Here is a 16,421-nt window from a genome sequence, read left to right on the forward strand (position 1 = left end):
AGGTATTTGATTGTTTTTGTAGCTATTGTGAATGGGATTGATTTTAGAAGTTCTTCCTCAGTCGTGGCATTGCCTGTGTATACAAAGGCTGTTGATTTTTGTGCATTGATTTTATATCCTGCTACTTTGCCAAACTCTTCGATGAGTTCCAGCAGTCTCTTAGTAGAGTTCTTTGGGTCCCCTAAATAAAGAATCATATCATCTGCAAAGAGGGATAGTTTGAGTTCGTCCTTCCCAATTTGTATCCCTTTAATTTCTTTTTCTTGCCTAATAGCTCTGGCCAAAACTTCCAGAACTATATTGAATAGCAGTGGTGAGAGAGGGCATCCCTGTCTGGTACCAGATTTCAGTGGAAATGCTTCCAACTTTTCCCCATTCAATAGGATGTTGGCCGTGGGTTTTTCATATATTGCTTTGATTGTGTTAAGGAATGTTCCTTTCATACCCAGTTTGCTTAGAGTTTTCATCATGAAAGGGTGTTGTATTTTATCAAATGCTTTCTCTGCGTCTATTGAGAGAATCATATGGTTTTTCTTCTGCAGTCTGTTAATGTAGTGTATTACGTTGATTGTTTTGCGAATGTTGAACCATCCCTGCATACCGGGGATGAATCCCACTTGGTCTGGGTGGATGATCTTTCTGATGTGTTGTTGCAATCTATTGGCCAGAATTTTATTGAGGATTTTTGCATCTATGTTCATCAGGGATATTGGTCTGTAATTCTCTTTCAATGTTGCATCTCTTTCTGGCTTAGGAATTAAGGTGATGGTGGCTTCATAGAAAGAATTTGGGAGGATTCCCTCTTTTTCGATTGCTCTGAATAGTTTGAGGAGAATTGGAGTTAGTTCTTCTCTAAATGTCTGGTAGAACTCAGCAGTGAATCCATCTGGCCCTGGGCTTTTCTTTGTTGGGAGGGCCTTTATTACTGTTTCAATTTCTGTGTCAGTTATTGGTCTGTTTAGGTTTTCTATGTCTTCCTGGCTCAATTTAGGGAGGTTGTATGTGTCCAAGAATCTGTCCATTTCTGATAGATTTCCCTGTTTGCTGGCATACAAGTCCTTGTAGTAATTTCTGATGATTCTTTTTATTTCTGTGGCGTCTGTTGTTACATTTCCCATTTCATCTCTGATCCTATTGATTTGGGTCTTTTCTCTTCTTTTTTTAGTTAGTTGGGCCAATGGGGTGTCAATTTTGTTTATTTTTTCAAAAAACCAGCTCCTTGTTTGGCTGATTTTTTGTAATGTTTTTTTGGATTCAATCCTGTTGATTTCTTCTCTGATTTTAATTATTTCTCTTCTCCTACTGGGTTTGGGTTTGGTTTGCTGCAGGTTTTCTAGATCTTTGAGATGACTTGAAAGCTCATCTATTTGGTGCCTTTCCAATTTCTTGATGTAGGCACCTATTGCTATAAACTTTCCTCTTAACACTGCTTTTGTTGTATCCCATAGGTTTTGGTATGTTGTGCTTTTATCCTCATTTACTTCCAGAAAATTTTTGATTTCTCTTTTAATTTCTTCTATGACCCATTGTTCATTCAGGAGCATGTTGTTTAATCTCCATGTGTTTGCACATGCTCTAGGGATTCCCGAGTTGCTAATTTCCAGTTTCATTCCTTTGTGGTCTGAGAAGCTGCATGGTATGATTCTGATTCTTTTGAATTTGCTGAGACTTGCTTTATGGCCTAGTATGTGGTCAATCCTAGAGAAGGTTCCATGTACTGCTGAGAAGAACGTAAAGTCCTTAGATGTAGGATGAAATGTTCTGTAGATATCTGTTAGATCCATTTGGGCTATAGTGTCATTTAAATCTGCTGTCTCCTTGTTGATCTTCTGTCCTGTTGATCTGTCTATCTCTGAGAGTGGAGTATTGAAGTCCTCCAGTACTATTGTATTGGGGTCTAAGTCTCCTTTAAATCCCTTAACAAGTCTTTTAAATAAGCTGGTGCCCTGTAATTAGGTGCATATACATTGATAATTGTTATATCTTCCTGTTGAATGGATCCCTTAATCATTAAATAGTGGCCCTCTTTGTCTCTCCTAACAGTTTTTGTGGTAAAGTTTATGTTGTCCGATATTAAGATGGCTACGCCCGCTCTTTTTTCATTTCTGTTGGCATGGTATATCTTTTTCCAGCCTTTCACTTTCAGTCTGTATGCATCATTGTTGGATAGATGGGTTTCTTGTAAGCAGCAAAAGGATGGGTTTTGTTCCTTAATCCAATCAGCCAATCAGTGTCTTTTAACTGGACAGTTCAAACCATTAACATTCAATGTGACTATTGAGAAGGAGTAACTTTGCCCTGTCATTTGCCAAAGATTTTTTCTAATATATGGTTTGAGACTCCTGTGATCTTTTGCTGTGAGGTTTCCTTCCTTTATCTTCTTTCATATTGGTTACCGTGTTTCTGTATGTAACACATCTTTAAGCATCTTTTGCAGGGCTAGACGAGTGGTGACAAATTCTTTCAATTTCTGTTTGCTGTGAAAGGTCTTTATTTCACCTTCATTCACAAATGAGAGCTTTGCAGGATATAATATTCTGGGCTGGCAGTTTTTCTCTCTTAGTACCTGGGCTATATCTCGCCATTCTCCCCTAGCTTGTAGGGTTTCTGATGAGAAGTCAGCTGTGAGTCTAATTGGAGATCCTCTGAGAGTAATCTGGCGTTTCTCTCTTGCACATTTTAGGATCTTTTCTTTGTGTTTCACTGTGGTGAGTTTGATTACGACGTGTCGTGGTGAGGATCTCTTTTGATCATGTTTATTAGGAGTTCTATGAGCTTCCTGTACTAGGATGTCTCTGTCCTTCTCCAAACCTGGGAAATTTTCTGCTAGTATCTCACTAAAAAGGCCTTCTAATCCTTTCTCCCTCTCCATGCCTTCAGGAACTCCTAGAACCCGAATGTTGGGTTTTTTAATAGTATCCTGTAGATTCCTGACAGTATTTTTTAGATTTCTGATTTCTTCTTCTTTTCTTTGATTTGACTGTTTCCTTTCCTGTTCTCTGTCTTCTAATTCCGATATTCTCTCTTCTGCTTCACCCATTCTGTTTTTAAGGCTCTCTAATGTGTTTGTCATTTGATCTATTGAGTTCTTCATTTCATTGTGGTTTTTTGTCACTATCACAGTTTCATGTTCTACTAGTTGTTTTATTTCATTTTGATTCCTCCTTACTATTTCATTTTCACGAGAGAGATTTTCTATCTTGTCCATTAAGGATTTCTGTAGTTCAAGAATTTGTTTTTGAGAACTTCTTAATGTTCTTATCAATTTTTTGAGATCCGCTTCTTGCATTTCCTCTATCTCTTCATCTTCATAATCTTGGATTGGGGTGTCTTGTTCATTTGGGGACATCATAGTGTCTTCCTTGCTCTTGTTACCTTGGTTTTTGCATTTGTTGTTTGGCATGTTGGAGATAATAAATGGTTTTTGTTTTTTTTTTTTTTTTTTTTTTGGCTGTGGTGTTTTTTTCTCGTTATACTATGCCTCTAAGTGGGCTGTCTGCTTTGATGGATCCTTAGAGGCTGTGATGGGTGTGGCCAGAGAGCTCCACTTGATTCTTCAGGTTTAAGGTTGTGCAAAAAGCGACTCACCCAGATTGTTCTCTCCCTTGCTCCTTGCTGGATGGCTCTCTCTCTCTCTCTCTCTCTTTTTTTTTTTTTTTTTTTTTTTTTTTTTTTTTTTGACTCAGTTGGAAAGTAATTTGGCACAGGGGAGTGGAATTGAGGGTAGTTGAAATCTGGCCTCTGTGAGTATTCGTTTGATCTACCCCAAGGACCACACAAAGAGTTTATGCAGCCCTCAATGTGTTCTCAAGTTTCACCAAAGTTCCAAAGTTACTGAGTTTGTGAACTCATTGGCGGCGCTTTACATATGTAAAATGGCGCCTGCTCTTTGTTTTGCACGGTGAGTGAAGTGAGAGGCCTCTGCTTCCCCCCCCCCCCCCCCAATGTCTCGGGTTTCTGACGTCTTTGTCTTACCTTCCTTTCATTCCCGCGCTGGCGAGATTTTGCGGCTCAGCTCCCGCGGTTGGGTTTCCACGCGGTGGGCTCCCTGTAGGTCCTCTGTGTCACATCCACTAGATCCGGAAGCGTTTCCTCTGCAGTTTTTTTCTTGAATCTTTTCCTGAGGCTACAGTAATTCCACTTTTATGAAACTTTATTTTCCCAAACTACGGCGCACGTCTTCACTATCCGCCATCTTGGCTCCGCCCCTCTCAAAACTAGTTCTGTGAAAACATTTGATAGCATTTAGTGAGTATGCACTATGTGCTATGCATTTTGTTGAACAGTGAAACTCAGATGTAAAAAAAAAATGTATTTAGACTATTTTTGAAGACTTTTTTAGAAGAATTGTCTAATTCAGTTTGAAAGGCAGAGTTACAGAGAGGGAGTGACAGAGAGTGAGAGAGCTCTTCCATCTACTGGTTCACTCCCCAGATGGCCACAACTGCTGGGGTTGGGCCATGCCAAAGCCAGGAGCTTTTTCTGGATCTTCCACATGGGTACAGCGGCCCAAGCACTTGGGCCTTCTCTGCTGCTTTCCCAGGCACATTAGCAGGCAGTTGAATAGGAAGTGGAGCAGCCAGGACTTAAACCAGTGCTCATATGGGATGGCAGCATTACAGATAGCTGTTTAACCCCCTATGCCACAGCACCATCCAGCTCTTTAAAATCTTAATAGTTATATTATTCCTAGGTTTAATAGAATCAAGATGGTTTAAACTATTGTTCATAAAAGATTGCTTACCATACAATATAGCAAAAAAGCTACAAAATTCAGTTGGGTCTGACATAGTACCTCTTAGGATGCCCACATCCAAAACTGGAATGCTGGTTCAAGTCCTGGCTACTCTACTTCTAATCCACCTTCCTACTAACATGCTTGGAAAAGCAGTGGATAATGCGTGCCTGCCACCCGTATGGGAAACTAGGATGGAGTTCTGAGCTCCATTGCTGGCCCTTGTAGGCATTTGGGGAGCAAGCCAGTGGGTTGAAGGTATCTCTCTCTGTGTTTCAATATATGCATGCACTGTGTAATGTGCAATCAGGGTAAATATCTCTATCTCCTCAAACATTTAACATTTCTTTATGGTGAAAAATTTTTTTCCAAGAATATACTTAATTTATTTCTTTTTTTTTTTCGTTCTTTTTTTTTTAACTTTTATTTAATGAATATAAACTTCCAAAGTACAGCTTATGGATTACAATGGCTTCCCCCCCTCCCCCGTAACTTCCCTCCCACCTGCAACCCTCCCCTCTCTCGCTCCCTCTCCCATTCCATTCACATCAAGATTCATTTTCGATTCTCTTTATATACAGAAGATCAATTTAGTATATATTAAGTAAAGATTTCAACAGTTTGTACCCACATAGAAACACAAAGTGAAAAATACTGTTTGAGTACTAGTTATAGCATTAAATCACAATGTACAGCACATTAAGGACAGAGATCCTACATAAGGAGTAAGTGCACAGTGACTCCTGTTGTTGACTTAAAAATTTGACACTCTTGTTTATGGCGAAAATTTTCAAAATCCTATCCTCTAGTTTTTTTAGAGAAAAATACATAGTAGATCATCATTATCTGTAATCACCCTACTTTGCAATAGAACACCAGAACTTTTACTTCTATCTATAGCTTAGTACCCACAACTCTCCCTCCATGTACTCTCCCCAGCCTGTAAACCTCCATTATTGAGATAAATTTTTAATTTATTTTTTAAAAGATTTAGTTATTAGAAAAAGTGACAGAGAGAGATCATCCACCTGCTGATTTAATGGCTGCAACAGCCAGGACTCAATCAGGCTGAAGTCAGGAGCCAGAAGCCAGGAGCTCCATCTGGGCCTCCCTCATGGATAGCAGGGGACTAGTAAGTGCTGTTTTCCCAGGCACATTACCAGAGAGCTATATTGAAAAGTAGAGCAACCAGGACTCAAAACGGCACTCCAGTATAGGGTGCCAACATTATAAAAGGCAACTTTACCCGCTACACCACTACAGCAGCCCAAGATCAACTCTTTAGACTCCACATATGAGTGAGATCATGTGATACATGTATTTCTGTGCCTGGCTTATTTAGTTAACATCACAACCCCCACTCCATCCATGTTGTTGAAAATAACAGAATTTCATTATTTTTATGGCTGAGTACCAACTTTATTTTTTTGAGAGGCAGAGTTACAGAAAGAGAGGGAGAGACCCAAAAGACAGGTCTTCCATCTGCTGGTTCACTCCCCACAGGACCACAACAGCTAGGACTGGGCCAGGCTAACGCCAGGAGCCAGGAGCTTCTTCCAGGTCTCCCACATGAGTTCAGGGGCCCAAGCACTTGGGCCATCCTCCACTGCTTTTCCAGTTCCATTAGTAAGGAGATGGATCGGAAGTGGAGCAGCCAGGTTTCTAACCGGCATCCATATGGACTGCCGGCATCTCAGGCGGCAGCTTAATCTGTGCCACAGTGCCGGCCCCTGTGCACCATATTGTTTTATCCATTCATCAGTGGATGGACATTTACATTGTTTCCATTTCTTGGCTGTTATGACTAGTGCTGTAATAAACGACTGAGTGCACATGGCTCTTCTACAGACTGATTTCATTTCCCTTGAGTGGACACCAGCTGTGGGAATTGCTGGACCACACAATAGTTCTACCTTTAGTTTTTTGAGGAACTGCCCACTGTTTTCCAAACTGGCTATCCTGTTTTAAATTCCCACCAACAGTGTGCAAGGATTCCCTTTTGTCTGCATCCTCACCAGAATTTGTGACCATTTGTCCTCTTGATAATTATCATTCTAACTTGGGTGAGATAATATCTCACTGTGGCTTTGATTGCATGTCCCTGATGATTAGTGATGTTGAGCATTTTTTTAATGTACCTGTTGCCATTTGTATGTCTTCCTTTGAAAAATGTGTTTACATTTACTGTCCACTTTTTAATTAGGTTGTTTGAGGTTTTTTGCTATTGTTTTTCTTTTATAATCTGATTATTGTCAGATGTGTAACTTAGAAGCTACTGTTCTGAAGCTTGTTTCTTTTCACTATGTTGTTTCGTTTGCTGTGCAAAATCTCTGTAGTTTGATGAGATCCCATTTGTCTATTTTTGCTTATGTTTCCTGTGCTTTTAGGGTCTGATCCAAAAAATTCTTACCCACTCCAATGTACTGATGTATCTCCTATGTTTTATTTTAGCAAGTTCAAAAATTCAGGTCTTAAATTTAGTTCATTAATCCATTTTGAATTGATTTTTGTACATAATGAAGGACCAGGGTCTGGTTTCTTTGTTTTGCATACAGATATTCAGATTTTCTAAAACTATTCAAAAGACTGTGTTTATTCTAATGGGTATTCTTAGCAAATTTGTCAGAGATTATTTGGCTTTAAATGCATGGGATTATTTCTAGAATATCTATTCTGTTCCATTGGTCTACGTACCTGTTTTTATGCCAGTCACATGCTGTTTTAATTACTGTAGTTCTCTAGTATAGTTTAAAGTCAGGGAGTGTCTTCTTTGTGCTCAAGATTGCTTTGACTGTTCAGGGTCTTCTGTGATTCCATATCAGTTTTAGTATTGTTTTTTTCTAGTTGTGAAAAATGTCATTGGGCTTTTGATAGGGATTGTATTGAATCTGTGAGTCAATTTGAGTGGTATAGACATTTTAACTGTTGATTCTTCCACAAATGTATTTCCATTTCTATGTGTTCTCTTCAGTTTCTCCCATCAGCATTTTGTAGTTTTCATTGCGTAGGTCTTTCAGCTATTTGGTTAAATTTAGCACTAGATAGTTGTTTTGTAGCTATTGGAAATGGAATTGCTTGATTTCTTTTTTCATGGAATTCGCTATTCATATATAGTAACACTGATTTTTGTATATTGATTTTGTATTTGGTAACTTTACTGAATTTGCTTATTAGTTCTAATAGATTTTTTTTCTTTTTCTTTTTTCTTTCTTTGGTGAAGTCTTTGGAGTTTTCTATTTATAAGATCATATCTTTTGCAAGCAGTAACAATTTGACTTCCTCCTTTTTTTGTTAAAGATTTATTTTATTAAATTTGAAAGACAGAGTTACAGAGAGATAGAGACAGAGAGAGAGGTCTTCCGTCTGCTGGTTCACTCCTCAGATGGCCACAACAGCCAGAGCTGAGCAGATCCAAAGCCAGGAGCCAAGAGCTTCTTCTGGGTCTCCAACGTGGGTGCAGGGGCCCAAGGACTCGGGCCATCTTCTTCTGCTATCGCAGGCATTAGCAGAGAGCTGGACCAGAAAAGGAGCAGCTGGAACTAGAATGGGCACCCATATGGGATGCTGGTGCTTCAGGCCAGGGCTTTAACCCGCTGTGCCACAGCGCTGGTACTGCTTGACTTCTTCCTTTCTAACTTAGATACCTTCTATTTCTTTCTTTTTTCTGATTGCCCTGGCTGGGTCTTCCTATACTATATTAGATTAAAGTGGTGAGCGTAGGCATCTTTGTCTCGTTCCAGATCTTAACAGAGAAAACCTTCATCTTTTCCCTTTTCAGGACGATGTTAACTATTGACTTTTTCTATATGGCCTTTATTGTGTTAGGTATATTCCTCCCATACTTAATTTGGTTAAAGTTTGTATCATGAAGAGATACTATTTTATCAAAGTCTTTTGCTGCATCTGTGAGTATAATCACAGGATTTTTATTCTTCATTCTATTGATGTACTATATCAAGTTTATTAATTTGCATATTTTGAACCATCCTTGTATCAATGAATTCCACTTGATCCTGGGAAATAATCCTTTTAATGTGTTATTGGATTCAGTTTGCTAGTATTTTGCTGAGAATTTGTATCTACATTCATCAAGAATATCAGCTGGTAGCTTTCTGTCATTGTTGTTGAGTTTGAGTATAAAGGTACAATGCTGGACCCACTGATTAACTTTGGAAGAATTACCCCCTCTTATATTTTTTAACTTAAGAGGAATAAGTGTTAATTCTTCAAATGTTTGTCACTTGGCTTTAGCTCTGCTGGAAGCCCTCATGTTTCTTTACTTAGTGTGCAGTCTCATGTTGTACTCTGTTTTCCCTTACAAATTATGTGTTAATTTCACTTCACTTTTTAGGCAAATACTTATCAGAGAAAATTTACTTGCTTTTTTTATTTCTCTATAGGAATCTGATAGTGTCACATATGTTATATAAGTGTAGGCTGTTTACATCCTGTATACATCCTGATTTTGCTTAGCCTCCAAGCATCAATTTAATGTAAGATGGTAGAATTTTTTTAGGTTCAGGTTTTTTTTTTTGTTTTTTGGTTTTTTTTGTTTTTTTTTGTTTTTTTTTTTTTTTTGGACAGACAGAGTGGACAGTGAGAGAGAGACAGAGAGAAAGGTCTTCCTTTTTGCCGTTGGTTCACCCACCAATGGCCGCTGCAGCCAGCGCACCGCGCTGATCTGAAGCCAGGAGCCAGGTGCTTCTCTTGGTCTCCCATGCGGGTGCAGGACCCAAGGACTTGGGCCATCCTCCACTGCACTCCTGGGCCACAGCAGAGAGATGGACTGGAAGAGGGGCAACCAGGACAGAATCTGGCACCCCAACCAGGACTAGAACCCGGGGTGCCAGAGCCGCAGGCGGAGGATTAGCCCAGTGAGGCGCGGCGCCAGCCTTAGGTTTGGTTTTGCTAAATCCAGGGAATGAGAAATTCTGATGATGATAAATGGATAAATGTGCAGCCTGAGTCAGATATGCCTAGTTTAAATCGTGCCGCTTTGACTTACCAGCCATGAAACCTTATTCGCTACTGTTTCTGATATTACCTGTACCTTTGCCATAACGGCCTCCCTCTTGCCCTTTGTAAATCCAAATGCCATGCTCTCTTCAAACTCACCTCTCCTCCTACTCCTTCCAGCAAACATTCTCCACCCTCCCACATACAGAGATCTCCTTTTCTGAAGTACACAAGCCTTTGTAGTCTATTTCCTAAAACCTAGGAGTTAATCACATGATGTTACCCTGCATTGCTTCTCCTCCTAGAGGGAGCTGGAAACTCCATAAGGGAGCTTTTGTGTGTGGTACTTCTTTTCTAGACTTTCATTGTCATAACCATGGGATTGATAAATAATTATTTATATCTTCCCATTCTTTAAACTCTTAAAATTCCTGGGCTTAAGACCATTCCTGTTTCCAAAGGCGTATACAATCATACATATATGGCACCTTTTACTGCATATGGAAACAAACTTCAAAAAACCTATTCTGTTGCTCTGTCCTTTCATTAACTATCCTACCTTTCCTGTAAGGTTGCCTTAAACCTGGTGATTTATGTGGCACATAGTAAGTTGGGGGATAGAGCATAGGCAAGTGGTCTGTGACAGTTCCTTCACTTTGGGAGAGGATTACGTCTCAGAAGTAAATTGCCATGCAGTAAAATTCATGACTGTGGCTCTAGAATCATTTCCCCTCACTGCATTCCTGGGCATTGTCCTGTTGAGATACATCCAGCCACCAGAGGCTGCTTCCGTGAGCCACAGAGATTGTAGACAGGAGTGGTGAAGTTCTCTTGCTGTCTTCCCGCAGTTGGCGAGCAGACAGTCATGCGTAGCTTTCCCATTGCCTCCATCACCAAGGAGAAGAAAATCACAGTGCAGAACCAGCTACAGCAGAACATGCAAGAAGGACTGCAGATCACATCAGCATCTTTCCAGGTACAAAGAAAGGAAACCGTCCTACTGTTTAAACATTATCAATAATCTAATGGTGTTGTAGCAATCCTCTGTGGTACTGGTCAGCACTTAGAAGAAGAGTAGTACAGAGGGCCTTGGAAGGTATCTTCAGCAGAGTGAACTCGTGAATACTGTAGTCTTGGCTTTTATCCCTCACCTCGTGAGCCCCTGGGCCAACTCAAGCATACACGCAGGTTGTCTGTCAATATGTAGTGACCTTAGAAACTGGGACTCATACAACTGGTCTTGTTCCCTCAAATTCTACTCCAATTCTTATTTGATAAAACTTTCAGATAGAAGGCAATTCTTTTGACATCTTTTTTGGAAGAAAATGCCCTCTGGCTCTGCTGTGGCAGAGGTGAAACTGTGAGAAGCGTAACCAGGACTAAAGTTACTATTGGTACTAATGGAACGACCCCTGATAAGACAAGCATTTTTGTAGGAGACTGTGAATATATCAAAACTTGTAGAATTACTGATGCAAACAGACTCTGGAAAGTTACCTTTTCTTAGTTTTCTTTTTCACAATATTTTGCTTTTCCTATTATTCATGCAACGTCTCTGACTTTAAAAATTTCCAAGGGTTCCAGTTTTTGGACATTCTTTACACTAGAGGAGCTCCTTGGTAGCTCCTGTGCTGTGTGGACCTTAAGGCTGCTGGTCTTGAGGCTCCAGACCTTCTCCCATCTTCTGAGAGCATTAACTGCTTGAGGTTTTTGTCACTATCCCAGCTACCAGCATTCTTTACTCCAGTGTTGCCTGACAGTGCTTTTAGGATTGTAGTAAATCTGATTTTTTATCTTCCTAGATTTGTTATATCTCAGGGAATAAAGGAGCTTTTTTAGGCCAAATTCCCTCTGAAGGCCAACAGTTAAGAAATAAGGAAAGAATGTTTGCTACTTTAGCCATAACAAGTTAATTCCTGTTGCATTGTAGAATAGTCTTAAAACAAACTTCAGGATACATGATTTTCCTTACCAACTGTCCATCTATGACAAGTAAACATTTCTGAAACTCACTTTTTTTTTCCAGATTTATTTATTTAAAAGCAGTGACAGAGTAAAGGGGGAAAAGACAGATAGAGAAAAATTTTCATCCACTGGTTTACTCCCTAAATGACCGGGACAGTTAGGTCATAGCCAGGCAGAAGCCAGGAGCTGGGAATTTGGTCTCTCAAATGGGAGACAGGGGCCCAAATACTTGGTCCATCTTCTGCCTTCCCAGATGCATTAGCAGAAGGCTGGATCAGATCACAAAAGGAAAAGCCAGGACTTGAACTGACACTGTAGTAGGGGATACTGATATCACAAGCAGTGGCTTAACCTGCTGCCTTACAATGCTGGCCCCACTTTTTTACTTTTAAAACTTAAAAATTAGGGGTGAGTGTTGTGGCACAGTGGGTTTAAATCACCTCTTGGGATCAAGTACTGCCTCCACTTCTGATCCAGCTTCCTGCTAATGCACCTGGGAGGCAGTGTATGATGCTCCAAGTACTTTGGGTTCCTGCCACCCAAATGGAGACCCAGATGGAGCTCCCTCCCAGCTCATGGCTTTGGCCTGACCTAACGCCAGCTGTTGCGGGCATTTGGGAAATAAACCAGTGGATGGAAGATCTCTCTGTCCCTCTCTTACTCTGCCTTTCAAATTAAAAAAATAATAATAATATTTTAAATGAAATTCTTCAAAATTTAAAAAAGTATATTGCGTAGTATCCAAAGTTCCTTCAGTCTCCAAATTCTTACCATTTAGTATTTCTGTTTCTGTCATATCAGTAACTTGGGGAAAGTTGTCTGGAAGTTGTTAATCCTTCTGATGTGTTTAATCTTTTTTGTCTCTAGTTGATTAAAGTAGCGTTTGATGAAGAAGTCAGTCCGGAAGTAGTAGAGATCTTTAAGAAACAGCTGATGAAGTTCCGTTATCCTCAGTCCATTTTCAGCACCTTTGCTTTTGCCACCGGACAAACAACCCCACAAATAATTTTACCCAAGCAGAAAGAAAAGAACACTTCTTTCCGGTAAGATAAAGGGAAGGTCTCTTAATTTTAGCCCTCTCATAATTGGTTATCAGAGAAAGTAGTGTATCCTTTGTGTCAGGGTATAAGTGATTGCTCTTTTTGTTCACCGTTCTGTCAAGCCCATTGGGCCATACTATGGAACAGCAGCATTGTAACAGGTTTCAAGATCTGAGAGCCTGAAGAGGCTTTGACTATCATGTCTATTGCTCACAGTACATGTATTTTGCTTAAGATTTACTTGTTTATTTGAAAGTCAGAGTTAAGAAAGAGAGAGACAAAGAGATCTTCCACCCGCTGGTTCACTCCCCAGATGGCCCCAACAGCCAACAGCTGAGTCAGGCTGAAGCCAGGAGCCAGAAGCTTTGTCTGAGTCTCTCAAATGAGTGCAGGGGCCCAAACACTTGGGCCATCTTCCACTGCTTTTCCCAGGCCATTAGCAGGGAGCTGGATCAGAAGTGGAGCAGCCAAGATACGAACGGTGCCCATATGGTGCACCAGTATTATAGGCAGCAGCTTTACCCGCAATACCTCAGTGCTGGCCCCTCACAATGCATTTTTACAAGATTCTGTTTTCTCTTTTCCCCATATTGATCAATTTCTAACTGCATTTGAATAATAATCTCTTCAGATTTTATTAATATCCAGGCTTAATAGTTTTGCTTTGATCTAGAGACAGAAAACTGTATCTTTTAATTGTGAATAATTTCAAACTTAGAGAAAATTGACAGTAGTACTACCAAGAATTCTGTGTATCTTTTATTCAGATTAACCAGTGGTTTTTATTTTGGTCTATTTGATTTATGATTCTCATATATGTATGTATGTATATATATATATATATATATATAAAGAGAGAGAGAGAGAGAGACTTCAAAAAGTTGTGGAAAATGGAATTAAAAGGTAATACAGGGGCAGGCTTTTGACCTAGCTTTTAAGATGCCAATTGGGATACCTGAATCCCATGTCAGAATACCTGGGTTCAAGCCCTAGCTCTGGCTCCCAGTTCCAGTGTCCTGCTTAAGCAGACCCTCCAGGGAGCAGTGATAGCTCAGGTATTCAGGTCCTTGCCACCCACATGAGAGAACAGGGTTGACCAACTCCCAACATCAGCCTCGGCCAGCCTCAGCCACTTCTAACACTTAAGGAATAAACCAACAGATAGGAGTTCTCTGTCTCACTTTGTCTCTGTGTCTCTCAATAATGAATCAGTATGTGGCTTTAAAAAAAGATAATACACATTTTTTTTCCTGAACCATTTGAGTTACATTTGAAATGCTCCTTTATCCTTAAATTCATAGGTCTATGTTCCCTAAGAACAAGGATCACATCTTCTAAAACCTCAGTACAAAAATCAAAACCAGGAAATTTAATCGATACAAAATCCTTAGCCAACTCAGAGGCCATATTCAAATTTTGCTGAGGACCCTTTATAACTACTTTTCTTTCTGTTCTGGAATCAAATTCAGGATCAGGCATTGAATTTAAAGTTTAAATTTAAAGTTTAAATTTTAAAGTTGTTATTATAAAATAACAATTGTTTTACAATTCTATTAGTATATATAGTGGAGAAAATTTATCATTTACCATTAGTCACCTTGAATTTAAGCATCTGTCAATATAAATTATATATTAAGGAGAGAAAGCCTTGCAGACTTTGGATAAAAGGATTTTCCTTTGCCTGTAAGTGGGGTAGGTTGGGAATTTTGAAAGATTTGAGGTTCCATACGGTATGTTATTTCTTGATTGCATAGCTAGCCTGCTGTATTACCTCATAAGCTAAGGAGACCATGAATACCCAAGTATGATATGCTGGTACATGAATAGCTTCCTAAGGATTTACTTCAGTGAGCCAAGTATCTTGTCTTAGTACTGTAGACACACAGAGGAGCCTATGAGGTTCCTTTTCCCACCTTCAGTGGAGTGACATGGGACTGGCTCTGTGGCATAGCAGGTAAAGCCACCACCTGCAATGCCAGTATCCCATATGGGCACCTGTTCAAGTCCTGGCTACTCCACTTCTGGTCCAGCTCCTTGCTAATGTGCCTGGGAAAGCAGCAGAAGATGGCCCAAGTCCTTGAGCCCTTGCACCCACATGGGAGACCTGGAAGAAGCTCTAGGCTGCTGGCTTTGGATCTGCCCAGCTCTGGCCGTTACAGCCATATGGGGAGTGAACCAACAGATGGAAGACCTCTCCCTCTCCCTCTCCCTCCCCTTCTCCCTCCCTCTCCCCTCCCCCTCCCTTCCCCTCTCCCTCCCTCTCTCCTCTCCCCTCTCCCTTTCCCCTCCCCCTCTCCCTCTCCCTCCTCCTTTTCCTCTCCCTCTCTTTCTCCCTCCCCCCTCCCTCTCCCCCTTCTCCCCCTCTCCCTCCCTCTCCCTCTCTAGCTCTGCCTCTCTGTAATACTGCCTTTCAAATAAATAAGTAAATCTTTTTTAAAAAAATAACTTCATATGATATTTCAGGCTTAGAAGCCTTCAAGAAAAAAATATCAGTATCAGGTCTGTTGTGTAAGCTATAACAGAGGTATAGCAATTTTAAAATTTTAAGAATTGAAGTATGGACATTTGGCCTGGTGGTTTAAGTAGCCATATCCCATATCAGAGTACCTGGATTCAATACTTGACTTCAATTCCTAATTCCAGCTTCCTGGTAATGCAGATCCCAGGAGGCATTAGTGATGGCCCTAGTAGTTGCCTCCTGGCCACCCATGTGAGAGACCTGGATTGCAGTCTGGCTCCTGGCTGTAGCCCCAACCCTGGCTGTTGGAAACATTTGGGGAGTTAACCATTAGATGGGAGTGCTCCCTGTTTGTCTCTCTCCTCCCTCACACCATTTATATATTAATGTATGTATGTATGTGTGTGTGTGTGTACACATCTTTCTCTCCTCCTCTCAAAATAAAAAAAAAAAAAACCATTGAGTTTGTTACATCTAAAGTGATTTACAATATGTTTAATTTGTGAAATATCAGTCTCTTATGATTCCCAGCAGTTATCTGAAACATGTTACAGGAGTACACAGTGGGTTAAGCTGCTTGCTGTCTGGGATGTCTACATCCATATTGCAGTACCTGGAACTGAGTCCCACCTCCACTGCCAATCCAGCTTGCTACTAATGTGCGTCAGAGGCATCAGAAGATGATGCAAAGACTTGGTTCCCCACCACATATGCAGAAGACCCAAATGTAGTTTCAGGCCCCTGGCTTCAACATGGGCCAACACGAGCTGTTTCAGGTATTTTGGGAATGAACCACAGGACAGAGGATCAATCTCGATATCTCTCTCTGCCTTTCAAATAATTAAATAAAACTGTAAAACATGTTTATATCTTTCAGGTTTACCATGCAGGTGACTAAAGATAAGGTCTGTTAAAACTGTTTGATGATAAAAGAATCCTTTTCACTTATTACCAAATGAGAAAAAAAAAAAAAAACAGTACACAGTTTGATTGCTGTGGAAGAAAAGAGCACAATCAAGAAGAATCTTATCAAAATCTTCACTTCCATCTAATTAGTCAGGGAATAGGCTCTGTTTAATTCTCTGAGTTACAATTACTGTGTGCCACATTTTCTGCCAGCAGAAAAAGTGTGAACTGTTTGAATAAAGTATTTTTAGGTCCAAGTGATCTACATCCTACTTTACAATTAATTAAAGCTGAAGGATTCTCCGATTTCTCATTTCTTATTTTTCTCCTCTTCTCAAAGAGGAAATTGTATTACTTTTTT

General features: G+C 40.1%; 1 protein-coding gene across 4 annotated transcripts in view; it reads left to right on the forward strand.

Annotated features, from left to right (window-relative positions):
• SBF2 (SET binding factor 2) overlaps positions 1-16,421 on the forward strand; it is a 544,097-nt gene that overhangs the window by 450,377 nt on the left and 77,299 nt on the right. For all 4 annotated transcript variants that reach the window (XM_062196513.1, XM_062196514.1, XM_062196516.1 and 1 more), the window contains 2 exons: positions 10,540-10,667; positions 12,524-12,699. In XM_062196513.1, the coding sequence (XP_062052497.1) occupies positions 10,540-10,667; positions 12,524-12,699 (304 nt within the window). The remainder of the gene's footprint in view (positions 1-10,539; positions 10,668-12,523; positions 12,700-16,421) is intronic.

This window comes from Lepus europaeus, chromosome 7, assembly GCF_033115175.1.
Source record: "Lepus europaeus isolate LE1 chromosome 7, mLepTim1.pri, whole genome shotgun sequence".
Lineage (NCBI taxonomy): Eukaryota > Metazoa > Chordata > Mammalia > Lagomorpha > Leporidae > Lepus > Lepus europaeus.